The sequence below is a fragment of the Dreissena polymorpha genome, chromosome 8, assembly GCF_020536995.1.
Source record: "Dreissena polymorpha isolate Duluth1 chromosome 8, UMN_Dpol_1.0, whole genome shotgun sequence".
NCBI lineage: Eukaryota > Metazoa > Mollusca > Bivalvia > Myida > Dreissenidae > Dreissena > Dreissena polymorpha.
The window spans coordinates 78577604-78604723 of record NC_068362.1 but is presented as its reverse complement, the minus strand read 5'-3'; the positions used below and the strand labels follow the sequence as shown (position 1 = coordinate 78604723).

Sequence of the window (27120 nt, the reverse complement as noted above, 5' to 3'; positions counted from 1 at the left end):
CTTCTATTTCTTCTCGCTTTAACATACTCTTGAGATCTTTCCTCAATTCCCTAAGCCCCTCAGTCATAGCGTCTAACTGTGTGTTGATATTGAACAGTTCATCCATGCTTGTATTTGTACTGTTACTGGAATCAGCACGTTGCTTCTTGTTACCTGGTTTAGTCTGAGGCTTTTGTCCTTTGAAATTGAATTTGGGTTGCTCAGATTTACCGTTATCACTCATAATGGGGTATTGATATGCTATCACTGTATTGCAGATGTATAATCCAATCACGAAGAGATTTTAATCCTATTGTTATTTTGTATTCTAAATTGGCCCAATATGTCAAGGGACCCTCTCAATGCATTAAAAAAGTCCAATTTTTCTCAGCCCAGAAAAAACACAATTTTACTAAATATCATTATTTACGTCCATTTTGTGAAGATAATAATCAATTCCATGTATTAAAGACACATTTACCTATCGTCTGGTACCAACAATCACTATTTTGTCACTATTTCCTATATTTAGGAGCAATTTAACCAGGAGCTGTGATCAACCAAACATCACTGCTCAATTATCCGGCCAAAACAAATCTTGACGATATACAATTAAGCATACTTGATTCGTTAAGAAAAAAAAAGCAAATCAAAAGGCAAACAAACATGCATAGTAAAAAAACCCACTATGAATGGCATTTAACATAATCCTTAACATGATGGGACCGCATATAATTATATACATGTGTGAGTATTTAAAGTAAGGTAACAGTCATTCAACCAAAGGCAAACCAAACAATCACAAATAGCCTGTGTATTAAAAAGCAAAGCTAAATGCGCTCGTATTAATCGGACTGTTAGTAAAGAAGCTAATACTTACTGTTATACATTTGTATATCGCGATACAGAATTTACAATAATATATCACTCTCATCGCAATAAAGCGTACCAATATCAGAATAAAGCATACTTCAACAAGCGCAAGAATTGTAACAAAACTCTCCGGGCAAGTTAACGCTGTTGCATATCTTTCGATAATTATATTGTACCACTCAATTTATCAAGAGCGCACTGCGTCCACGTGTGTTACAAGGGAAATTGGTTGATACGTGTATGATCGACCCCGGCTAGTCTTCATCCAGTAGATATGAAGCTCTCTTTTAGGCGGTGTGTTGGTTACCAAGGAAATATTGAGGCCTGGTACCGTGCAAACGTCCCACTCGTAAAAGCGATCGTTCTCAAAGTGTTGCGTTATTTTGCAATTTAATGCACCGCGTAAAAACTCCGCATAAAACGGACCTTAAAAGAAACATTGAATATGCATGTTTAGTAGAAACAAAACTGTGAACATTATTCAAAGTCAGATTCAATTGATATAATTGCGAATGGGCTAAAATATAAGTAAATCGTCTGATTTAACCGCGCGTAAGTTATTACCTTGTCCTGTGTTGACAGTTTCTCGCAAAAGATCCACAAACGCGAATCCAACATCTTTTATTAATGGCAAGTTCTTTGTCCTTTTAAAATCGATACAATGTATTCGAAAAAATGTGGTTGCGGCATCAGTCTTGGATTTGGAATTTACAAACGCATCTGCCAGCTATTAAAACATAACACAAATGATTTAACAACACCTTTATGTATAATTAAACAACTGTACATCGTCATGAAGGAACTTGTATTGCTAACAAACCCTATAACAAGGATTTAATTCCATGCCGCAGTTACGGTAATACCATTTCATTGCAAAATAAGATTTTTATCTGGCGACTCTAAACTCTAAATTGATCATATATATGATTAAATATTGAAACAGATGAGTATTAGTGTGTGTGTGTAATTATTGCATTTATCTTGTAATAGCATGGCAGTGTGCGTGTGCGCCTTATTGTTTTTATTGTTGTTGTTGCATTATATATACTGACACTATAACATAATTTACACTGACATTTTACAAACGATTTATAATTCTTGAGAGAGTGATGGAAGAACAGGCAATGAATGACGACCGAGATAATTGATTTCAGTGACAAAAGAACAGAGCCTAGGCACGAGAAGTACACCAGCCTGGACTCTAGGGCAGAATGCCAGAAAGCGAAAAGAGAGATTAGAAAAAAAGATGAAAGATGTCAAAAAGAATTTATTGAGAAGAAATGTATCAACATTTACAATGTGATGACACTCAGCAGTTAGAAGGCCTACAGCACCTTTAAGGCCCTAACGAAGACCAGTCAGCTCAGGCCAGATTTGAAGCAGACGCTGACGGAAACCTTTGTACAGAGTGTCTCGCAGTCCTAAAGATGTGTACTGAATTCTGTAGCCACCTTTATAACTATCCGCTTTAACCATTCACTTCTCTCCTTCATGACGAGTCTTGACCAGACGCGGACGACGAAAGTCCTCCAAACCAAGACAGATGTGGAGGAGACTCAAGACAGGAAAATCGCCGGGAGTGAACAGCGTCACTTTCGAGCTGATTAAGCAGGGAAGAGAGGTAACGACTGCAGCTATTTCGGCACTATGCCAAACGACCTGAGGGGAGAAGTTGTAGCTAAATAAGTAGAATTATTCTCTAATTATTACCATACCGAAAAAAAGAATCTCAAGCTATGCGAGAGTGACCGCACCATCAGCCTCATCAGTAACCCCAATTAAGCCATGCGACGCGTCATGGTCAGTTGAATGGAAAATAAGGTCGAATACTTCTGGCGGATAAGCAGGCTGGATTCAGAGCTGAGCGGATCACAGTTGAACCAATCTTCAACTACAGAGTGATCAGTAAGAAACACATGCAGCAGCAACGTGGTCTCTTCCAAAACTTCGTCGACTTTAAGATATATTACGCGTTGTATGATGGGATATAGTGTATTATGGAGGGTTTCAACATTGACATAGGGCAGGCGCAATTCATCCAAGAACTCTACGGATTCGCTAGCAGTGCAGTTCTTCTCAACGGATGGAAGGGGACTTCTCCAGGACATCAGTGGGCGTCGGTCAGTGATGTCTGCTACCCCCGTCCTATCCTTTTCATTGAAAACGCAAGAGACCCCCCAAAACAAACACAGCTCTATGTCCATCGTTGGAAGACCCATAACCAACTTGAGATTCGCTTGTGACATTGAATTCATGGATGGCAGTTTTCTCCAAGACATTACCAACATACTCTATGAAAGAACAAGAGTAGGGATGGATAACACAAGTGCGGGCTCCACCATGAACTGCAAGAACCAGGAAACAGTCAGCAGCTTCAAGCATTTGGGATCATTCTTGTCAGAGGATGGTGCCAGTAACGCTGATGTCCGAATAAGAATGTGCATAGTGACGGCATCAGTTGCTAGACTTGGCATGTTATGGACAAGCAGTTTCCCAAACAAAAATAGGCTCTACAAGTCCCTTTTAGTCTCCATCGTTCTGTACGTATGCGAGACAAGGACGCTTCACGCGGACAAGAAACACAATGATGATGTACAGAACACACGGGCATGAGGCAATATTTGGTGACATTATACTAGGATGATTGCATAAGAGATCTAACACTCAAGTTCATTACCCGATGTATCAATACGTTAAAGATATTTCTATTACAAAAAATATGGTTTACTAAACTAACAAAAAGATTGAAATTATGCTTTGAAAACATTACCGACATTTTTATTGAAGTTTGAATGTGAAATTGATATCAAGTTATATTATATATTTGCAAACTGAGCAATACATATGCTTTTTACAAACCTGTTTAACATATTTTGAATAATTTTGTAGAGCGTATCTTATTGCAGCCAACCGCAGGATAAATTTCTTCTCTGTATTCCCAAACAGTAGACGACTAGTATGTTCGTAAAGACACGTGGTTTCTCCGTCGGGCCTTTCATACGCAATAAATCCAGGGATTGTTATGCTATAAAATATAAATCAAACAGATTTATAGTCATCCATTTTGTTGTCGAATATCAGTATAGTTTGTCGGCTCTGAAAAATAACAATAAAATGGATATCTCTTTAAAACGTTTATGCATATAAAAGAAATGATATTATAATAAATATAGTCAGAAACAGATATAAGTGAGGCTTGTTTATGTACTACAAATTGCATATAATAACGATAACGAAATTGTCAAAAATTGTCTGAAAATTTAAACCCCCAATCATGGATTAAGCTGTAGAATTGATATAACTTGAATACACCCTCCACTTCCTTCGCAGAAGCGGGAGTAAACTGCTTTTCACCTGTCCGTCGTTAACGGGACTTGTCTACATATTTTTTTTAAGTCGAAAAATGTCATACTATAACCTCACAAGTATATGATATTAAAATATTTGGAATAGAATTTAAGATACTTTAAGGTCAGAAAAAAAAATGAGTTGAGTGAAAATATCGCCCGAAATTTCCGAGATTCGAGCCCAGACCCTCTGGAAGCAAAAGTATGTGCGCGACCATTTTTTCAGTATTTATTAGCGAATAATTTACGGTATTTTATTAAATTACTTTAAACACTATGATGATCATCCAACATTTTGTTAACTGCAGCAGTGTCGTTTGCTTGTTTTTGTATACATTTGTTTAAATCTATATACAATTTTCTAATATGTGAACAAGACCCTCTAATACATTTTAGTTCGAGTAACATGACTAAAACTAACGCACGTATGTATGACCCGCTTGGCATCCGTTGTAGGTTTTAAAAGGGCATGTCCTTTTAGCTTCTCAAATACATCTATCCCGTGTGCATGTATCATTCTTAAACAGCTATCGGACTCAAAGTTCACCTGTCCCATCAATAATTCGTATACATCTTCACACAAATCCTGCAAATAGTTTATGAAAAAAACTTAAATTCAAAAGAACAGAGACAACAACAGTTATTAATTAACTTACTTATTTTCACACAATTAAAAGTACGAACGCATTGTGGGGTTCATGGTCCATGTTTATGTTATTAACTAACTATTTTGCTGTGATTAGCATTAAAGACGTAACTTATAAACGCAGTTTTTAACAAAGCATAAAACACCAACCCGGTAACCACAGTTGCCGCTCGATACAAGTCTTTTCTACAATTAATTACAATCAACTCGATTTTCATGGATATTGTAGCCACAATTTAAAAATTGTTTAAGATCCTACGCATTATCTATTTAGAACAACAGCAGGACATCCACAACATAATATGTTATATCCCCAAACATACTTTTGAGCACTGATTTATTATAAATAAGAGTATAAATTATGAAAAATGTAGTGACGAAATGAAACAAGTGTTTTCAAAATCCGCTTATTTACAAATGAAAACGAGGTTATAATTACAACAAACAAAAGGCAGATTTATTTGATAAAGACACGTATTATTGTTTCACACAGAACCAATTAAAAGTTGTACCTTTCCGTTTCTTTTCGGATTACATCGATACAAAGGGACTATCTGATAAGTGTGTTGACCCTTGTAATTCGATGACTTCATCCAGTACATGTGCAGGTCTCTATCACTGGATAATGCTGTCGTTAATGAAACGTCAAGACCGCGAATTGATTCTACAACTCGGCCGTAAAACGTATTATCCTCAAAGTGTTGAATGATTTTACGGTTTAAAACGCCACTCAAAAAGTCAACGTAAAACGGCGCTGAAAAAACCCAACAGTAATTGAACGAGTTATTGGTTCGGTTTACGTTTGAAATAAATACTTTTAATATTTTTGAATGCATACTGATAGCTACACAATTTGTATAGTGTAATATTAATTGACCAACTAATATTATGTGATAATTTCGTTAGTAAGCTGGTTAGCGTGAACTTTGCCAATAAATCTCAAATATTGGTTAATCGACACTCACACAAACATTTTTATAATGGATGTGACAAATTGTTCTTCGATATTTTGATTAAATTTGGATTGGATTCACACAGGAGAGGAAATCATCGAGTTAGTTGAAAACTATTCAGTTCTTTATATATGGGGGGAGGGGGTCTCCCACATTTGGGATCGGACCCGTGACCTCCCGATAGCTAGGCAAACATATTATCCACTACGCAAAGGCGAACATAGTTAAGTTAGCTAAGAGTCTGCTGTGTCGAGTAAGATTGACAGTTTTGGGTAAGTTATTTTATTACTTTAATGTATTTAATGTAGTCTCCACGACTTGTGATAAACATTCAATATTACATTGATTTTTTATAGCGTCAGTCTGTATACATATGTTCCGTTCTTACCATTCCCTTTGTCCGAATTCACTGTTTCGTTCACTAATTTGCGAAATGCAACGGACACAAAACCTCTAACGTTTGTCTCCTTCTCTTCAAAATCAATTTCATGTGATTTAAAGAAGACTTTAGCCGCATAAAAGGGATTTTCATCGCCATTAAATTCTTTGTTCAGCTACAAATACATACATCAACATGATTCAAAAATGTATTTTCTTACTAAAATTTGCTACTCAAATATTTTGTTTTCAGAAAAAATATGTTGGTTAGTTTATTTATAGTTTTTACTTTTCTAGTTAATTAATGGTGGAAGAAGTTTAATAATCAATAATTATACGATTTTGTTAAATGGCCATGCAACTGTTTATATAACATTGAGCTGAAAACAAGATTCTTGTCGATACCTTATCTACGTATGTTTCAAAGTGCTTCATCGCATATCGTGCTGCTGCCAGTCGTAAGATGTACATTAGCGATTTGTCTCCGCATAGCATGAGGCTAACCCATTCGTACACGGATGTGTTTTCTTCTCTGGGCTTTTTATATGCCTTATATCCAGGGACGTTGATCCTGAAATACATTATACTTAACAAAAACACAGGAGAATACATAAAGCACAACCGTAAACACTTATTAAAACTTGGAACAGTCATAGAAACAATTCGAGGCTTAACCTGTTCAATGTTGCGCCGAACTCACGCTGAGCACACAAGAAATCACAAAAAACGCATATAATCAACTGTATAGGCTAAGAGCATTACAATCAATTTAAACATGTAATAAACGTTTAATATTATTAAAATATATTTACAATTTAATAAGTGTTCGACATTTTACATTTACATAAGAATAATAAAACTCTAGAACATTATTAAGATGCGAATTCGAATAAATACTTCACTTTATTTGCTTCAATATTTTGTATTGTTTGTTATATGTGTTTATGGTAGTCTCTGGTAATGTTGTATTGGTTTTTACATGGAACAAAATGGTTTTTGAAGTCTCTTGGGTTCAATACTGAGGAAAACCAGCACTTACAATTAATACCATGGTCTTTTTGAGCATTTCTAAGTGATTTCAAATGGCTTGTTTTCACTAACTCAGATCCAAATTATGAAACTTATTTCTTTTAATGTTTCTGAATGCAGATTATGTGGCTTAAAGTGTTACCAATAGTCGAAAGGTGAATTCCCATAACACCTTAACTCTTAAGGTATATCTTTGAGTACGTATTCTGAGAGAAGGGATAAATACAAAATAAATGTGGCACAGTTTTGTTTGTTTGCGTTTCTTGTTTGTTTTGCCCTATTTTGCTACATTTAAGTAGTTTCATTGTCTTTTATACAAGATTCTTTTGACGACGGACCTGTATTTTTGTCGTTTACTATTAATTCAACGTACAACACATAAGAAATCAGTGTGTGCACACACAAAAACAGAACATTCACCAACATTTTCATTTCAATGTTCCGTCACACATGATATTATAGAGAACTACTTTAAAACATGTAAATTCTTACGTTCTAATGATTCGATCCGGTTTAATAAATTCCATTTCTTTAAGGTCGTCAAACATAGCTTTTTGAGGTTGTTCCAGTACTTCAAAGCAGCGTCTCCACTTGCAAGGTTTCTGTTCTTTTATCTTTTCAATCAGAAACTTCTCCATGCCCTGCAATAATATAACATCACAAATAATTTCGAATGGGTTTCTATTATTTTAAACATTATTTATTAATTAATGTATTTATAAGTTTAATAAGAATTTTATTAGCAATTGAGATAAGTTATACACGTACACATTTACTGCAAATTGACATGTCAATATCCATGTGTTTTCTGTTTGAAATCTCATACTCTTTCAATAAAATGATGTTGTGACAGTTAATGTAACATATTTGTATGCTGAACATTCTTACTTCATTTTGTATTTGTGGAATGTGGATTTGTTTTGTAATTGTTGTGTCATCAATTTGAAACGCAGGTCTAACACAATATCTATGTGGATAGTTAGCTGACTTCATCCAAACGATATGCAGTTCTCGTCTACATGACGGGCTGGATTCCAAAGCCAATTTGAAGCCTGCTGTTGTCCGTACGTCTCGATCATGGTAATCATTGTTCTCGAAGTGTTGGGCAAGGTTGCAATCCAAAACGCCACTCAGTAATGTCGCATGAAATGGGCCTGCGATTGCATTATAGAAAGGCGTTGACATATGTGTTGGCAATTTTATGTAAGAATGTATTACACTATTAAAAAAAATCAAAAGTACCTGTACTTCCAGTAACTGCTAGTTGGTGAAATAAATTGTCAAGCGCTATAGATACACTATCCTCAGTAAAATTAAAATCGTTGAAATATATGCCGTGCAATTCGAAGAATATACGGGCCTCAATCAAAGGAGTTTTGGACTGATTAAATTCTTTCAACAGCTATAATATACAAAACATGCACGTTAGGAAGGCGCATATACTGTGTAGATTGCTATTATTTTAATAAATCAACGTAAACAAAAACAATTCTAATAAACAAAATTAGTTATTACAAAATGTATTTTTGTGGCTATTTTCTAATATTTTGCTATTTTATAGGATTTAGAACACTCACTACATGTCAGTATGCAATGTGTAATGCTTAAATTACTATATAAATAGCTACCACAGTCCAAATACGTTTTTTCAAAATATCATATGAAAACAAGTTTTATTTTTTTAAACATTTCACCCTATATCAAAAAGTGATCGCATTACCGCTTTAAGATATGTATCAAAATGCTTAATTCCATATCGTGCAGCAGCTAATTGAAGAGTGCCCTTCAAATTGTTGTTGCCACACAGAAGATGACTAATCAGTAGGTAAAGATCCGCAGTTTCCACTCCAGGAATCCCATATGTCTCAAAACCAGCAATATCTATCCTGTAAAAATAACCTTACGTGAAATATCCGTCTACGTCCGTCTTATTCTATATGCATTCTACTCGCTTCTACAACGATAATGTTATGTATGCAGAACTCCGTGCATATGCAAATAAGGGGTAATTTCCCCGAAAGTTTATTCACTGACGAATAGCAGATACAAACAATTCACTAATTTAATTTACATGTGTCATTTTAGACTATGTCGCATTGTCGAAATATTGATGAATATACCCCCCCACACACACACACCAAACATGAGCATTGCGTAATATAAAGTGTTGTATAATATTCTCGTTTAGAAATTCTACGTTTAAACATGAATTATTCAGCATATTTGTTTAAGTTTTCGTAATGCACGTCATTTTCAAATGGACAACGTCTTTTTACAGATTCACAAAGTAATAGCATATGACAAGATTGTTTTACAAACAGACAGACAAGCAGACAGAATAGACAGACAGACGCTGGTCATCCTAGTTACCAGACCGCGTTCATCTCCGTCTAATTCGTGCCGGGTGGTATAAAAGATATCTTTTTGATTATGATTTTATACAGATGCACTTACGAATGAACTGTGTCACAGTCGGTCAGCTCCATAAAATCCTTCTCTTTAAAGTTGTCATACATAAAGCCTTCCTCGAAAGTAAAGCCTTCATTGTTATTTAACCTTGCGTAGGCCTCCTTACACCGATCCTGGAATTCAGTTTTTGTACAAATGAGATGCCCACCATGTTTAAATTAATTATAAAGTCATAGCTTATCAAACCATATAACATTAATAAATGTTAGAAAATAACAAGTATTGTGCCTTTCTGTAATAATTGTATTTGCTGCTTTATCAACATCTTTTAATGTCAATATAAATCATAAAAAACGTTGGTGAATTAAGTTAATGTGACTTGTAAAACCTTAGTAACAAAAATAAATCTGATTATTTTTTTTTATGAACGGTTGTTTGAAACAGGGAAAAATTCTACGTATGATTATATCCAACCGAGTTTACGCACCGTGATGAAAACATTTAATTGTTAGACAACTCAGGCTTGGAAAAAAATGTGTTTTAAGTAACATTGTTTATTTTAACTTATCAAAACTAAATCTGATTTGAGATGATCATCTTAAATACACACAACTTTAAGTGGATTAAATTCAGTAATACTTACCTGGTGTGTATAGTTCCGTGTTTGCGAGTTTGAGGATCTCCTGTGTGTAGCCGTCGTTTCCGTTTCCGTTCGGGCTTGAAACACGTAAACAAATTTCAATATTTTCGATGTACTGAAGAATTAATAACTGATTAAGTGTAATGATTTCATTAAATATGTTTTGTCATAATATTTGTAAAGTAGCATTTGTGTTCTGTTATTTCTGTATTTTCATTCATTAAAGTGACGAACTTCCATATTATCCGATAATTATCCTAACGATATTTGTAGGGATGTTTTTTTCTAAAAGAGTTAAACCAGAATAGGATTTTGCTTGATAAATAAACAAACAATATAGTTCTGAGGAAAGTTATGATTGCTTGAAGTATTTAATTTTACTTTTATAGTTTTAAGTTATTATGTATGCTTTTCGCGAATATGAACTTCCATGTGTTTGAGGTTGCAAATTCAAGGCAAAAAGCTCACATGGTACAATAGAGTCCGATTTGGTAGCTTGCGCGTTCACTTTAGTTCTAAGCATCGGGTCCGCTGGAACTTCACATTCGATTGAAGCTAAGCGAAAGGAAAATACAGTGTTTATTTGTATTAAACCGAGTGACTTTCCATATATTATATGTTAATTGTATATTTTACCTGCAACAGTGTACTATATTTCGAAACATTTTTCTAGCATAGCAATGAGCTTATAGTTTACTTAATTCATTCTAAAATATGCTTTCGAACACAAAGAATATATAACCTGTTACAACCAATTACTAATTATGAAAAGTGAAAAATGATACTTGTAGAATTACATCCAACGTGATCCTAAAACTTCATCGCTCCATAATTCTTATAACAACAACTAGTAAGTCTAAAAGACTGTGTGCTCTTCAGCGATGATCTTTTCCGCTTGCGGCGTCAATCTGTTCAGCAAAATCTTTACTTGGCTCTGGTGGCTGATGAAGCTGTTTTATTGTTCTGGCACTGCTGTAAGTTGCCTTTCTTGAGGAGGGTGATTACGAGGGATTGTGTGGGTCATTGCCCTTTCTACCAGATCGTGTTGCAGTTAGTAAGTAAGGCGCTGGTCATCTCCACCGCCTGCACAAACTCTCTCGGGATGTTGTCCACTCCTGGTGACTTCCCCTTTTTCAGCGATCCTATTGCTGCTTCAACTTCTTCACGAAGAACGGGGTGTTAATCGTTGTTGTTTGCTGGAGGGACATTTCTGAATTCTAGGTCTCAAGTGGTTCTGTAGTTGTACAGTTCTGAGCAGTATTCTGTCCATCTCTTTAGGATGTCTTGTTCCTCTATTAGACATTTGTCACCTTTGTCCTTGATTGTGGTGGTTCGCCCTTGTTTTATACTGGTTATACTGGTGCGATCTTTCACCAACTGGTAATCTTTCTCGCTATTGATGTTCTTCAGCAAGAAAATGATCGTTTAAATACAATAGACAAACATACAAACCTTGAGTGTCGTGAGTTGTAGCTTTGGATGTCACGGCGGAACATGTTGCAGTTATGTTCTCCAATATGCGAACAGCTGCAAAGAAATAAACAGTTTGAATTAACCGATTTTCAATACATGTATAATATAATTTAATTAGTATTATGTGATCTGGTTATCGTTAAGCTGAGTGTTATAGACGTTGATTACTAAAGTAGAGTCTAAGTTTTGCTGCTTTTCCATTTAAAGGTGTAGAAATAGATAAGTTAAATGTTTCCCGATGTTAACAATAAACTTTAATATATGATATGATTTATAATGTTAAATTATGTATCGCTTATATATCGCACCCACATATAACGATTATAATAAAGCATTAGTTAACCATTCAGTTTATGATCATTACTCTAACATAAATAAAGAACGTTATGTAATTGCATCTAACGGATCATGTATTGAATGGTGCCCTATTTTAGTTATTTTATGTATACATAAATACATTCTTTACTCATAATCCCACAGACAATTCGACATGATAAATGTAAGTTAGTTGATGTAATTGAGTGCACAGATTACACTCATAAGAACTAAGCAAACGAAACGTTTTATATTGCGCTTTACTCGTGGCGTTTTTCTTCATTTTAATCCTTTAAAAGTTTGAAGATGTGGTCATCCAAAATCCATAATATTGAAGAATATAAAAACAAAATAAAATCTACTGAACAAAAATAAAAAAATTAAACGAGTAATAGTAATTAATGGACTGTGGAATTTGCAATGTGTCAAGTGTTTACATGCACAAAAATTCCGCTCGGTAAATATATATTTTATGCTGTATGCAGGACAAAGCTTTTGCATATCCCTTAGGTACACTTCTTACGTGTCTTAGTTTGAAGCAGTACTAATCGTCAGTCGAGTTTATGTACTATGTTTACAGGTTTAAAACGACGAAATAAATCAAGCAGTAAATAAATTAAAATGAGACCGCAGCATGACAGAAATTAAATGCACTAAAAGTTCCGGAATAAACGGCTACAGACTTAAGTGTGTTTATTTTAAAACAGAACCATCGAAAAGCGAGAACAGCGTTTTAGTGTTTGCATTTTTAATCGAAGTCCACAGAAAAATAATTATTCTATATGTAGTTAAGAAAAATATCTGACTTAATCCCGTTCAAAAATATGTTCTTTACAATTTCATTCATGAGGAAACATATTATCTTGTGTGCATATATATAAATCTACTTCAATAATACTGCTGCAAATGCAAATTCGTATGGTTCAATAACAGTTTGATGTATATTTCAATCGCGTTTTCAAAATAAAATAACAGTAGATAATATATTCTGCAATACTGGACATCTGGAAACTTACATAACCAAAAAATAATCTGTCATTGCTCCCACATGTTCTCCAGAAAATGCATATAGCGAATATTTAAATAAGCGTTTGACAAAGAATAGATAAACAAAATAGTAAACTAAAATATTCGTGCAAAGAGTTCGGTGTAGAAGCAAATAAGGACACGGTCTATTATTCATTTGATTAGATTACTAATCCAAGTTTTGGCTTACTTTGCGCTCCTCTAGGTCTATCTGGATTAGGCTCAGACATGTTGCTCGCGATCTTTGTCTCAGTGTCAGTACCCGGGGAACCTTTAAAGTATGTTCATCGTGTATATTATAGTATATTTTGTAGTTAAGTTAGGGTAATCGGTCTTTAACAATTACCGTTTAAACGACATACCTTTGTTATAATAATCAGTCACAATTTCCCACGTATCTTCAGAGGATATTGTAGAATGTAAGGTCAAGATTTCTGGATTTTCATCGTCCAGCTCAATTGTTTGCAACGGTATCTCTTCTGAAATGTGAATTTGTTACATACAAACATATCGGACAACAAACAAAATGGAAATTGTTTGTATAATAAATTAAGTGAAATAAATTGATTCAGATTTTCATTTCGTCTTATTGTAAATCATTTGAAAGAATCCCATTTTTGATACGTAGTGTTTGTAGTTTTGTTAAATGCAAATTGGATCACATTTTCAAACAAAATACATGTTTGTGTAATAATTTCTCCCAAACATTAAGTGCAATCATAATTTTTCTTACACAATCGAAACTTATTTTGCACATGTCTTTACTAAAATTACTAATGGTGATTTATTCTAAGGATGAGTCAATTGTTATTATGATTTTGTTACAACAATATATTAATGTCTTAAATACTCGCATGGAAAGTGGAAATTTAACACAATGGAGACGGTTTATTTTGCGTTCTTGTTTTTCCGACTTCAGCGCTGTCTTCCAGAAAAAAGAGAGACATACGAGCATATTTATTTACATGTTTCGTTCAATCAAAATAATGGGTAAAAGCCGTTAATACTTATCCTCTTTTCAATGTGTATACTGGGCAGCTGTTCTTACCCGACACTTACATAAACTGCATTAATTCTCATTTGCCAGGCAAATTATCAAATGTTGATAGTGTTCAATTTTTTTCAATAATGATACATAAGTTGAAAACCCCTACAATATTGTGTTGCAGCTTAGACGGACACTTACGTCTTAGAAGTGTTATTACTTATAGTTTGTTAATTTATATAACTCTCTTGCCTAACATGGTAAAATTTGCAAAGTAATCAACGTATTATGATTGTTTGTCGGAGCTAAATAATGGGTTGCATCGTTTTCTTATTTGGACGCATAACCAGCGCAAGCATGAACTGCCCTGTAAGTGAACTATATACCTTTAATAGGAGTTGACAATATGGGCCTGGAGGCAAGTTTTTTCTACCTCTTTTATTCAAGTGTTTGTTTATAATATTATTCTTTCCCAAAGTCTTGATTTCAAACGACATATTGCAAAAAGTTCCGTAAAATCACACGTTAAACAATATTTATAAAATGTTCAAGTTAAATTGTTTGATATATTTGTTAACTTTTAAAACAATAATGTTCTTACGATCCTATAGCAATGAATAAATTAAAATAACGCTATGGATGTTAATCATACATAAGCACAATCGAAGTATATTTTTTCAAGATCAATTATTTTATCGATCTAGTAAATAATGTATTAAACAAAGTCTGACTAAAATGTGAATAGAACCTTTAATTCATTTTGAAGTGCAATTAGCTTATCCGTATTTATCTACGATAAGGGCCGGAAAACGCCGAATGATAAGATCTTTGTACATTTGCTTAAATCACGAACATATGGTTCTCAAGTTAAAAAAGGACGGTCTAAATGCTAAATTTAATGAACACAAATATAAATAGTGTATTATTAGAGACATGATTTTCATAACGGATTCCACTCGTGCGTATTCAATTACATTTGTTAATATTTGTTGTGTAGCCATTTCTTACCACGATGCACTTATGCTTTACTGATTTTTCTATAACTTACATTGCTATGTGAACAAAATGACTCAATAATTTAAAAACCTCAAAAAGACGTTCTAAATGTTTTATTTAAGTAATGGATTAGAGTCTGGTTGTTTTATTCAAATTTCAAGAAAAAGAAATAAAAGGTTTTGGGTTGCCATTGCTCCCACATGTACCCCAAAAAATGAATACAGCGAATATTTAAATAAGCGTTTGGCAAAATAATAGATAAGTGAAAGGTTAACTTAAATGCTCGTAGAAAGAGTTCGATGTCGAAGCAAATAAGGACATGGGTTTAATTCTTTTGAGTTGATTACTTATCCAAATGATGGCTTACTTTGAGCTTCTCTAGGTTCAGGTGAGGTTGGCACAGACATGCCGCTCGCGATCTTTTTTTCAGTGTCAGTATCCGGGACACCTATGAAATATGTTCATGTGTATATTATATGAGTAAGGTTAGGGTAATCGATTTTTTTTTAAATAAACTTAAAACGAAATATCTTTGCCAAAATAATCCAACTTACTTTCAGAGGATATGGTAGAATTTAATGCCAAGACTTCTGGCGTTTCCTTTTCTAGCTCAATTGTTTGCAACGGTATTTGTTTTGAAATATTAATTTGTTAAATAAAATAACATCGGACATGAAACACAATCGAAATTGCTTATATAGTAAATAAAGTGTAATGAATTGATTCAGACTTTTATTTTGTCTTACTGTAAATCATTTGTATTTCGTCTTACTGTAAATCATTTTAAATATTCATACTTTTGATACGTAGTGTTTGTACTTTTGTTTTATGCAAATTGAATAACACTTTCAAATAAAATGATAATATTTCTTCCAAATATTGAATGCAAACATTTTCTTCCGTGGATGGTCTTACACAATCAAAACTTATTGTACACATGTCTTTATGAAAATTACTATTGATCATTAGGTCTGAGGATGAGCCAATTGTTATTATAATTGTGTGACAACAATATATTAATATCTTGAATACTCGCATGAAAAGTGTTAATTTTAACACAATGGACACCGAAAAGTGTTAATTTAACACAATGGACACGGTATATTCCGCGTTCATGTTTTGTTTTTGTTTTCGATTTGAGCTCTGTCTTCCATAAAACAGACAGAAATGCCAAGCATATTTATTTACGCGGTTTGTTATATCAAAATTATTGATAAAAACAAAATACGGAAATTAATAGCCTGTTTTAAATGAGTACACTGGGCAGATGTTGTAACCAGATACTTACATAAGCTGAATTAATTGTAATTTGACAGGCAAATGAGCAAATATTGAAAGTATTCAAATTAAAAAATACATACATTTGTTGAAAACACCTAAAATATTTTGTTACAGTTTAGACGTCGTTGTTGCATTTTGTAAATTTATATAATTCCTTTGCCTACCATGGTAAAATGTTACCAATGTATTATGATTGTTTGTGCATATCGGGACTGATCAGGTTTCTTAGAGTCTAAATTCTGGTTTTAATCCATTCTTAATGTAAACTTAAACTGTCAAGAATTGTAGGATTGTTTGAAGTCCATAATATAATGTTGTATTCTACGTTACCACGAAGTCCTTTATAAAATTACTGTAGTCCGTTGTTTTTATACTCTATTGTAAATTTACCTTGTTTTAAACGCCTTACTGCTTTCTCCGGATAACAAGACACCAAGTGTATGCATTTACCTGTCAACGAATAAATTGCCGAATGAATTACTTTGATAACAGTAAGTATTTTACCATTAATATGAAAAGTGTTTATGCATCAAGATAATATCATATTTAATTTTAATATATTAAATGTTGAACTCGCAATCACCTTTCTTCTGTTTAACAAAGACTAAAACTGTAAAGGCTGCAATTAATAAAGATGCTCCTGTGACTATCACTTCGAATATTCGCATATTCGGCCTTGACTTAGTTGGCGGTTTTTCTGAAATAACAATTATGTCTATTGCAAAATAATAACATCGTCGAAATTGAGCTTAATCATTAAATTACGTGATTAAACATCGCAACATTAATATATATATATATTAAGACTAGCACACAACAGCCATAAAATATTGAACGAGCCGATATAATATTAACAAAAATGTTTTGTTATTGCATGTCTTTGTATTATTTGCTATAGTCGATATATGCATGTGGAATATTTATGATGAGGTTAACGGACGGCAGTTCAAATATAAATTTTGTTGTGAGATGTAAGTTGTTTAAGTTACTTAAAACATGTATAAAATGATAAACTTTGTAATAAGACCTAATAGGTGCAGGTCTCTAATTGTTTTACTATCATGTAGGCTTAAATAATTATATTATATTTTCGCAAGAAGGACTCTTTCAAAATCGATTCGGAAATTGTTGTTAAATTAAACACAACTTTAGAAATAGTGGTGTTGTAAACATGTGTAAAATATTTGATCGTTAGCAAATCAGTCGTTGGGGCATCGTCTCATGATGATTTTTGTTGAAATTAGGTCGACATTTTTTACTGTTTCTTAAAGAGTACATATCGTATTTCTTTCTATAATAAGTTTATTTTAAAACATATATCATGCTATTTGTCATTTCTTTTTTACTCACGAATTAATCGTGTTGTAAAATCGCATAAGGTTATATAATAAAAAAGTTCTGCACTCGGTAAATTGGCATTTGGCTTTTAATAAAACGTGAATAGTATTTGTCAAAATTATTCTTATATTCATTTTTCAGTACAGCAAATGATTTATTTGTGCCAATGCTTTCAAGATAAAAAGACGGTAATTTACAAAGAACGCTAATACGAATAAAATCACAAGAAGACTACTTATTCCTAATTGTGCCTTAGGAGAGTAAGACATAATAAAAAGAACGCGAATAATATTTGTTAAATATAATCTTATATTCAACTTTCAATACGGCAAATAAATAGGACAGTAAGACATAATAAAAAGAAGTTATGAAATGACAATTCGTGTAAGATACTATACCATTGATTGTGATGAAAAGGCGGTATATGAGAATGATATTTACATACAAAACCAACACTTTTTAAACATAATTCAAGGCATTTATGTTACTATTCAATAGCCAGGTTTTTGTTTTACTTGAGTTTACATAACTAATTGTACATATACCGGTAGACAAAGTTGTGTCCTTGTCTTCAACAACAGTTGTAAATACAGACGCGATTTCAGGGTGAGCACTATAACAAAGAACAGAGCTTAATGCAAATTGGAATATCAGCATGCACTCATCCATAAGGAATTACTTAATAACATTGATGATCACGTGTATTTAAAATTTGTTTTAATAAATGCCATCGTGTGTCACTAACTACTTAATTATCAACAACATGAGCATTATAAACATTGCAGTTTTATTATATGCAGGTGTGAACGTGGTCATATTTATGTGGATCATATAGGAATAAAGTGCCTTACATATTTCGGAAATAAAATAAATACTGTCACGACTCGCATAACGATCTTGAAACGACATTAGATTATATTTACACGTTTAAACATGACTATTAAATCTCACTTTCAACGTCATTTATACTTATACTTAAAAATACACATCATAAACACAGTCACAGACGTACCTTTTCAGTTTGTTACAAATATCGGATTCATCTGATCTTGCAAATTCGACGGGGCATTCATTTACACACGTGTAATCTTGAAGAATAGGAAAGCCATTGCACATTTATTAACAAAAGCTTTGTTGACACCAACAATCAAGATTGTTAACTCCGAATCTACTTTATATGCTTGAATTTCATTAATATGCTTCATTTCAAATAAAGTATAAAAAAAGACTCACTCAAAGAAAGAACGTTGCCTTCAGGACATTTCTTCTTGAAGCAGCGTTTATTTTGATAAAAACACATTTCCTCTGATTGCGCTGCATAACCATTTCTTGCGTCACATCGACAATATCCGTCAGTTTTTGTTAGTTCCAAATATGAAGTTTTGTCACAGTCAATCTTGTGCTCAGCCTTCACACACAAGTTTGTTTTCATAGCAGGACATTCACTAAAAACCGCCGATGATGTGTTATGTCGACCATTGTACATGTTTTGTCGGTAACATGGTCGGCAATACACATAAGCTTTGCCACTCTGTTGTAAAGATATTTGAGGTTCTTCTCCTATAAAAATATTAAGCAAACATACAGCAAATAATATTTATCGTTCTTTTCTCTTGAAACAACACTTGAACATTCTTAAATGTCAAAATAAAACGTCGGTTTAAAATTTTTGCTATAATCATGATACTTCACAATACTCATCGGTATATTTTCTACATATTATCATGACCGAAAATCATTATATAAAGATTATGATTATATTGCGCCTACCTGCCAAACATAATATTTCTGCTGCGCACGTTTCAATGAATAAGGTCTTGTTGTGCAAATCTCTGGCACAATGATATCGTGTACTGGGGGTGCAGTCTTTGCGTTTTGCCTGACAATACCACCGACAGGACCCATATACAGGACATGAGCCCTCCCATTGTTGTACTTTCTTACAATACCATTCACAGTCAGGGCGCTCTTTTAACTCGTATGTTGTCGAATGATGAACAACACCCTTTAAGATATGAATAACTAACTTTACTGATAAGTATTAATATCTGTTTTACGATTCCTATACATGTACAAAAATTAAATATTTATACACAACATGTACAAATGGTTTTATTAAAATACACATAGCAATGATGCTCAATTACATAAACTCACCAAGATGAATGCATAGCCCATTATTTTAACATATTTCCAGGTTGAACAGATTGCCCTCATTCTTTCCTGCAAAGGCAATTACATTTTCAGATAAGGTTGTAAAGCGTGTAGATATAAAATTGATTAGCACGTGTACGGATAAGCTATGGTAGGCATTTTCAGTTAATAGAGTTATACGGCACTCACATTTTAAAGATCATTCTCCTTTATTGAACAAGGAACAAGAAAATGCGCATTTCATTCAGCTCAGTCCAAAGTTAAAATATACAAGAATTAAATACAATATAACAGCTTTTGCTTACTCGAATGCTCGAGATGATCTTACGTCAGATCACTTTCTTTGTAAACAAATCGTTTATATTCACCGCTGCCAGCTATTCATCCGGGAAGTTTAAACTGAAAAACATTACTGAGATTGTCAGATACAAAGATTTAAATTACATGCATAAAAATATGTATTCATGCGACAACAAACTTTATTTAAAGGGACATTTTCACAGATTTTGGCATGTAATGAAGTTTGTCATTAAATGCTTTACATTGATAATTTTAAATATTGGATCTAAAAAGCTCCAGTAATAAACAACAATAAAATTTAAGAAAGAAAAAAGTTAACCCTCAAGTGGGCTCGAACCAATGATCCTTGGAGTAAAAGTTTAACGCTTAGACAACTCGTTCAACCAATTCAATAAATGATTATTTTATACTTTATATAAGAAGTCTTCGTAGTGGCACAAAATATAACGACATCAACAGAACATTCCAAATTATTCAATCGTTTCGCTTTATAATTTGCAGTCTTTTAAATCGTCAAAAGATGCATATACTGGATATTTTAGAACATGGTAAACGTTTTGTGTTACTGTTTCCTCACAAAAATCATAACTTCAACGAACATTTGCGAATCTGTAACATTTTTTTTTAATTTTGTGAATTTACCAAAACGTGAAATGGTCTCTTTAAGAGCAGTGTAGTAAGTTATACTGTTTATCATGTTTTAATTTGGTGGGATCACAAAGTAGGACATAATGAGGTATATAACAAAAGTAAAACCATTGAAAAATATTACAATTTGTTGAAATACAGAAGGCATTCTATTCCTCAATACGGTGTATCATTATATTTTATTACTTTTATGGACAATTACAAATGTACACATATATAAAATGTTAACTTTCGATTTCCATGTACGTTGCATGTCTTAATAATTATCATAAGAAATCAAATAATCATTGTTAATATTAACCATCAAGTGTATACTCCTTTATGTAGCCTTCATTGTGGCACTGTAATTGAATATCCAATTTAACGTTTTGTTTCAGATCCAAAGTGATATAATTAAACAAAATATAGAAAAACACAATGCACCTGTAACTTAGTGTAAACGGAAGTTTATCAAGCCAAGGTTGTTCATTGATAAGAGCAGTAGCAAACAAGCGTCTTTGAACGTGCACTCAGCACTACATATCGTCTCGTCTCGTTTAAACTCTCCTGCAGTCCAGGTATTGCAGTTGTTGGATGATGAAATAGTTGATGTTTACTTTACAATCAGGCACATATTTGCTGACATGTTTTAAAAGAAAAGATAACATGAAAGGAACACGTGTGTAATATTGATGGTGTAAATACGCGGAACTCAATGACAATTTGTTTTATATTGTATGATCAATTGATGTAGTTTTCTTCGAACAAACAAAACAAGTATCTAATTTCCCAAAAACTATTCTGAAAATGATGAGCCAAGGAGCACTTCTAATGTAATTTCACACATAATTTTTTTTTTCATCCAATTTCACATTCAAACATATTTATTATCTTTTCAATAGATCGACAACATCTGAGGTCCATGGAGGGTTAATAACGTTTTGTCGACAATAAATGTTACTACCATAATTAACCCAACTTCAAGAATATGGAGATTCGCTTTACAAGCTCTATCCAAAAAGTATCCATATCTTCTTATCAGACTCTGCCAGACAGTCTTAATGGAAATGAGGTAGGTATTTCAATAAGGTTTGTGACTTTGTTATGCAGAATCTTTGTGTGAGTAATGAACAATATGGTTAAAATGATTGATTAACAATTGATATTATTCATACTTGTCTTTGACTGAAACTTATTGAAGTACTTGTGAACCAACCTGAATATTATTAGTAATCCTACAACGACTTCAACGGAAATATGGTGTTATCTTTTCATATACATCGCTCTCCATGATGAAAATGAGACCTGACATATAATGAAGATTTTGATGGTTATTCCAAACATTGCAGCATTAGTCGTCGCATTTCTGAATAAAACGACATAAATGTAAATTGTCATTTTAGGAACTTATATTCCAAGAGAGTTTGTAAATTGGTACGCTCAAAATTTGACAAAACGCAGGTGCCCTAAAGGTGCCCAAAAATATATATGATTATTCATTATACTAAACATTCGCACGAAAATATATGACAAATGTGATAACAGATTACATTTTGATGAGTAGTAGTTAAAACCTTTATTTAAACCTCGCTTTCCACATGTGTTTTTTTCAGGCGCCCGGGGAAATGCCGGTTAGTTTGGGATGGGTGCGCTATTACTTTTAAATAAAACAGGTGTAAAGTAATTGCTAACAATCAGTTTTTGCTTTGTTTGAACCTTTCCCGCAAAGATAAGTATAATCCCGACAAGATCGATTCCCGAAAAAATCCGTATAAACTCGATTCGCTTTTTAACCGCAAACTCAATACTTTTCCCGTCACTATCCCGTAGCCGATAATACGGACATTCTCTTTTCTAAGCAAATTTTAGGTAATGTTGCTTATATATGTGGTGAATAATTTCATTAAAAAAAACGTTTGCCATTTTGCTGAAGTATCAAAGACTTTTTGGTATAACGCATATCATTATGATACTATTTACAGATTTGATGAAAGAGACGTCCAACTTTGCATAATCACAAGAATGGCTAGTTGCAGTTCAGAAAAATACACTTATCGGGACACTTAAAGCGCCCTGGGGACTTTTGATTTCGAAATTCAAGCGACCCGGGGAGTAACTATATAATTATCTATGGAAAGCACAAAACAGGGCCCGGTTGCTCAAAGCATCGTTAAGTCTAAATGGACCGTTAAATGATAACGGGCCTGTTAAAATCTGGGTTAGCGTTAACATTGGGTTGCTCAATATAACAGGCTTTTAACGACCAGTTTAACGTCAGTTTCTGGCGTTAACTTTAATTGAGGTTTAAAGCACAATTAAACAGTTAACGCTAGCTTTCAAAATGGCTTATTTTAAAAACAAACCAGCCTCATCGCTGTTCATTCCTCCAGGAATCCCATTAAAAGATGCCGAATCTTTATACAGTTCGGCAATGCGAACTTTCTGGTCATCGGCCACAGCTGTCAGGGTCCCTCCGCCAGTTTTACGCCTTTCTAATTTTTCACTCGTGACTGCAGCCTTACTTTTTCGCTTCAAGTTTTGCCAATTATTGCTGCATTCTTCTGCAGATCTTAATGCTAATCCTTGAGCTGAGATCTCTTCTGCTATTTTTGCCCAGATATCTTTTTTCATTTTATTGTTCAAAGTGTTAGAAAATTTATTTGTTAATATTAAACAAGTTTTCTCACCATTTACAAGCTCTTCCAGTTTTAAGATTTCTGAACTGCTGAAGTTAATGTTTCTTTTCTTTCTTTTCAATTCAGGTGAAGATGTGTCTGCTGTTGATGCCATTTTGGAATTGGATAACAGGAACAGGAAGTGGACATTTGGAATGGATTGTGGGATTTAACATGGACGTTAAAGTCTTAACGCTGCGTTAACTAACGTTAACGTTAACTTTAACACACCATCATGTGTAAGCTTACGATAAAATATAGTCTATTGATGTAAAGCAACAGTCCATAATATCATTTCTAATTGGCATAAATTACTAAAATGCAAATAAACACACACAATCGGAAAATCAATGACGCGCTGGAAATAGTAAATCCGCCTTTTTATCTATGACACAGAGTGATAGAACATATAACGTTAATTTATTTGTGTACTACTTTACGAAAGGTAAACGCGGTGGATCTGGCTGAGTTTGCTTTATCCTACAACACGCTTTCAGTAAAGTTGTTTTTCCTTTGCAAAATAATTGAGAGCGTATTATTGTTAAAATAATTATCACTGTTCATTAAAGCAGCAGACGCTTTACCTTACTTTGTGATATGCAATAGATTTTTTATGTTTCCGCAACTCGAAATAGTCATTCACCATTCCTTGCAAAAGTGGTGTTAATAGAAAATATATTTGGTATATTTCTCGACTGAACTTTTTCATCAAGTCAACTGGTACACATTACAGTAGTAAATGTAAGTTTTAATTTAAATATAAATCCTATAACTTTTAATTCAAATATTTCAACCATAGACACATATGGCTGATCTTCACAAATATGGTTATTATTTATCTTTAAAACATTTTTAAATATTAAGAATAAAAGTAAAATGACTAAATGACAAAAATAACTCAATTTTCTACTTGCTATATCTCTAGTCATAATCTCCGTGACGTTATTCATAATAATTATAAAATTATGTTTGAAAAAATACTTGAAAGCATGATATATTTTAAATGACCATCATAGGCATCCATATAAGTAAAAAAAAACAAACACAAGAAAACTAAGTTCATGTGTTCAAACGTATTAACATTGTGTTGGTTGTTCTTCTCTTCCCTGATATCAAAAGGAAACGTCCAATAAAGTAAAAGTTATACACGCACAAACTACAGGTACTTTAATTTGTGTCCATCGAAAAATTTATTAAATAGAAGTTTCTCGGCGATCCTCGTTTTTAAAACAGAGGTACTATTTTATAATGGTTTGATAGCCCACCTATACATGTTTTCACCCGGGTTATACGGATTTCTCGTTCAGGTGGTGAACTGGTTGTCAAGGTTACATAACAACCGGGTATTTTCGAAGGACGTCGTTCGAACAAGCCCCATTCGACGAATTGATTAATTTTGCAGTTTAGTGCACCACTCAAAAACTCCACGTAAAACGGGCCTGGAAACGAACATATAAATAGAAAGCATTTTCAAAGTATATATTGTCGGCAAACATGCGACCAAACTAAAATATAAAATACATAAATATCATAAATATTCTCAACATATTCATATAGGAACTGTTCTAATATAACCTTGTCCTGTATTGGCAATTTCACGCACAAGATCAGTTAATGAATAACGAACACACTTTTACATCGATGAGTGCTCAGTTTCTTTAAACTCAATGCTATGTATTTCAAAAAAGAGTTTGGCGTCGTTAACTCTGGCCCTGACGAATGTGGCCTTTTCAAACCCACCTGTCATTTTTAAGAAACGTATTTTGATAAGAATTGACGTTTTGTATTGCAATTCGCATGACAGAGATATATCTTTACAAACCAATCAATATATTCAAATGTCTATGTTTGCAGTTTGAGGCTTAGTAGTCTTAGAAAATGTATATTAAAATTACGTGATCTCTCATTTGGTCACAAAAAATGTTTATTGTACATTTTCAATGGATATACATCATCCCCATTTCTAGAAACATCCTAAAATTTGCCAGTTTATGTAATGTATTGAATGTTTTGTAATACTTTGTTGACATATTTCCCAAAGTTTTGTAGGGCGTAACGCATCGCAGCTAAACGCATGATGTATTTCATGTCTGCATTCCCAAAGAGCCGATAACTCATGAACTCATACATGCACGTGGTTTCTTCGCCAGGCATCTCATAGGCAGTAAATCCCTTCACTTTTCTGGTTGAAATATAGCAAACATAAGAACTTTATCATTTATTTAATTGCACATAACGTGCGCCAACACTTTAATCAGTGGGAGATAACCAAGTAAAAAGTGCTATAAAGAAACGCATCTCGGTTGTTTTGTTCATTAGTTCTTAGTTAATCGATTGCATTATGCGACTGAGATGTTCCTATGTGAATTAAACTATTTCATCGATTTTATTCAATTAAGACAATTCATGAATAGCTCTGGCGATCTATTTTACACAATCATAAATCATAAATTACAATCAAGCATAAAGCTCAAGTCTTGTGTAGTCTGTACATTAATTGGTATGTTTTTTTAAACAAAATATATGTCGTTATTTGCTTTGAGAATAAAAATAAGGACGAAATGTTTCTTGGGTTATATCATTATGAACAAACCTACATTTATATTTATTTACATACGAAGTGTTAATTGGTCATTTTAACATAATGCATTTTACAAAAATCGCGTCAAACGCAATACAGGTATTCAGCTAAACCACCCAAAGCACGTACGTTTTTATGGTCCGCATCCACATCGTGTCCGGTTTGATTATGCCAATTTCTTTCAGCTAATCGATTTCAAATATATTATGTTTGTTGATCATATCTAAACATGTGTTTTCCTCAAATACGTTATCATTCTTCAATGATGTGAAGACAAACTCACAAAGTTCCTGCGAAGGAATATTAATACAAAACACGTTGTCAATCGGCAAGTAATTACGAACTTAAGAATACGTACATCTTATTTCCTGTAGTTTACGCAAATGCCTGCTTTTAATCATGATCCCGCATATCATTATTGTTTGAATATTTAATATTCAATTATAGACTTAATAAAACAAACACAAACGACATTTAATTTGTGTAGTAATTGTCCTCAAACCCCGATAACAACTTTACGAACATAAACGCAACAAATCATTTTAACGTGATTGAAAACAATTGACAATATGACAATTTATTGACATGCAAAACGTATCATCTTTAAAGTAGCCTTACTAACCATTCAATCATTGTATATTCTATTTTGAAGTGTTGTAACCTTGAGGAATTAACAGTCTGCAAATTGCATTTATGTTTTCTAAAACAAACTTAACACAATGAAATTATATCATTCCAAGGCAATTTTGAACACATTTAAATAGGGGTAATAACCAGTACGACGTGTCTTTTACACGATCCTTTGACTTCATCCAGTAAACGTGAGTTTCTCGATCATTGGAATCATCAGTTGTTAAGCTCACGTTCAGGCCGGCTATTGTATCCACTTTTCGACCGTTGTATGTTTTCCCCTCAAAGCGCTGGTGTATTTTTCGATTTAAGACACCACTCAAAAAATCTATATAAAACGGTGCTGCAATTTCAAGATTTGTTCTTATCAAACATTGTTTAGATTGTTACATTCATACGTACACTACTTGTATGTATTACATTATTATTATTACTGAAAACAAATCGTATTAGCTGTATTGTATAACTGTATAATTATAAAGGGC

General features: G+C 33.2%; 3 protein-coding genes and 1 long non-coding RNA gene across 4 annotated transcripts; 1 reads left to right on the top strand and 3 right to left on the bottom strand.

Moving 5' to 3' along the window:
• Positions 1-1039: 1039 nt before the first annotated feature.
• Positions 1040-10494, bottom strand: LOC127840659 (uncharacterized). The gene is made up of 13 exons (XM_052369071.1): positions 10489-10494; positions 9660-9787; positions 8926-9091; positions 8448-8607; positions 8094-8359; positions 7698-7846; positions 6582-6747; positions 6187-6352; positions 5358-5599; positions 4625-4785; positions 3712-3877; positions 1417-1579; positions 1040-1278 (listed from the first exon to the last, which is right to left on the bottom strand). The coding sequence occupies exons 1-13, from the start codon at positions 10492-10494 to the stop codon at positions 1040-1042; spliced, it is 2178 nt and encodes a 725-aa protein (XP_052225031.1).
• On the bottom strand, positions 10263-16420 carry LOC127841897 (uncharacterized). The gene is made up of 5 exons (XM_052371027.1): positions 15604-16420; positions 15417-15497; positions 13431-13547; positions 11707-11781; positions 10263-10809 (listed from the first exon to the last, which is right to left on the bottom strand). Exons 2-5 carry the CDS (start codon positions 15454-15456, stop codon positions 10646-10648), a joined length of 396 nt encoding a protein of 131 aa, XP_052226987.1. The 5' UTR covers positions 15457-15497; positions 15604-16420; the 3' UTR covers positions 10263-10645.
• Positions 16421-18643: 2223 nt separating this feature from the next.
• On the bottom strand, positions 18644-19889 carry LOC127840658 (uncharacterized). The gene is made up of 4 exons (XM_052369070.1): positions 19826-19889; positions 19439-19673; positions 18902-19228; positions 18644-18756 (listed from the first exon to the last, which is right to left on the bottom strand). Exons 1-4 carry the CDS (start codon positions 19883-19885, stop codon positions 18644-18646), a joined length of 735 nt encoding a protein of 244 aa, XP_052225030.1. The 5' UTR covers positions 19886-19889.
• Positions 19890-20794: 905 nt separating this feature from the next.
• Positions 20795-23775, top strand: LOC127841903 (uncharacterized). Its single transcript, XR_008031406.1, has 3 exons — positions 20795-20858; positions 21652-21821; positions 23512-23775. It is a non-coding gene; the product is annotated as an uncharacterized LOC127841903 (long non-coding RNA).
• The last annotated feature ends 3345 nt before the right edge of the window (positions 23776-27120 follow it).

Excerpts from the sequence above, each read along its gene's own strand:
- LOC127841897 (XM_052371027.1), bottom strand. The coding sequence starts at position 15,456 with ATGTCTGTGCCAACCTCACCTGAACCTAGAGAAGCTCAAA. Across the intron at positions 13,548-15,416 it reads TGAACCTAGAGAAGCTCAAA|AAGAGATACCGTTGCAAACA; the intron begins GTAAGCCATCAT and ends TTCACATTTCAG. Across the intron at positions 10,810-11,706 it reads TACAACTCACGACACTCAAG|CTTCAATCGAATGTGAAGTT; the intron begins GTTTGTATGTTT and ends CCTTTCGCTTAG.
- LOC127840658 (XM_052369070.1), bottom strand. The coding sequence starts at position 19,885 with ATGAGGGCAATCTGTTCAACCTGGAAATATGTTAAAATAATGGGCTAT. Across the intron at positions 19,674-19,825 it reads TGGGCTATGCATTCATCTTG|GGTGTTGTTCATCATTCGAC; the intron begins GTGAGTTTATGT and ends CATATCTTAAAG. Across the intron at positions 19,229-19,438 it reads AGAAATATTATGTTTGGCAG|GAGAAGAACCTCAAATATCT; the intron begins GTAGGCGCAATA and ends ATATTTTTATAG.
- LOC127840659 (XM_052369071.1), bottom strand. Across the intron at positions 7,847-8,093 it reads TTCCACAAATACAAAATGAA|GGCATGGAGAAGTTTCTGAT; the intron begins GTAAGAATGTTC and ends ATATTATTGCAG. Across the intron at positions 1,279-1,416 it reads AACTGTCAACACAGGACAAG|GTCCGTTTTATGCGGAGTTT; the intron begins GTAATAACTTAC and ends GTTTCTTTTAAG.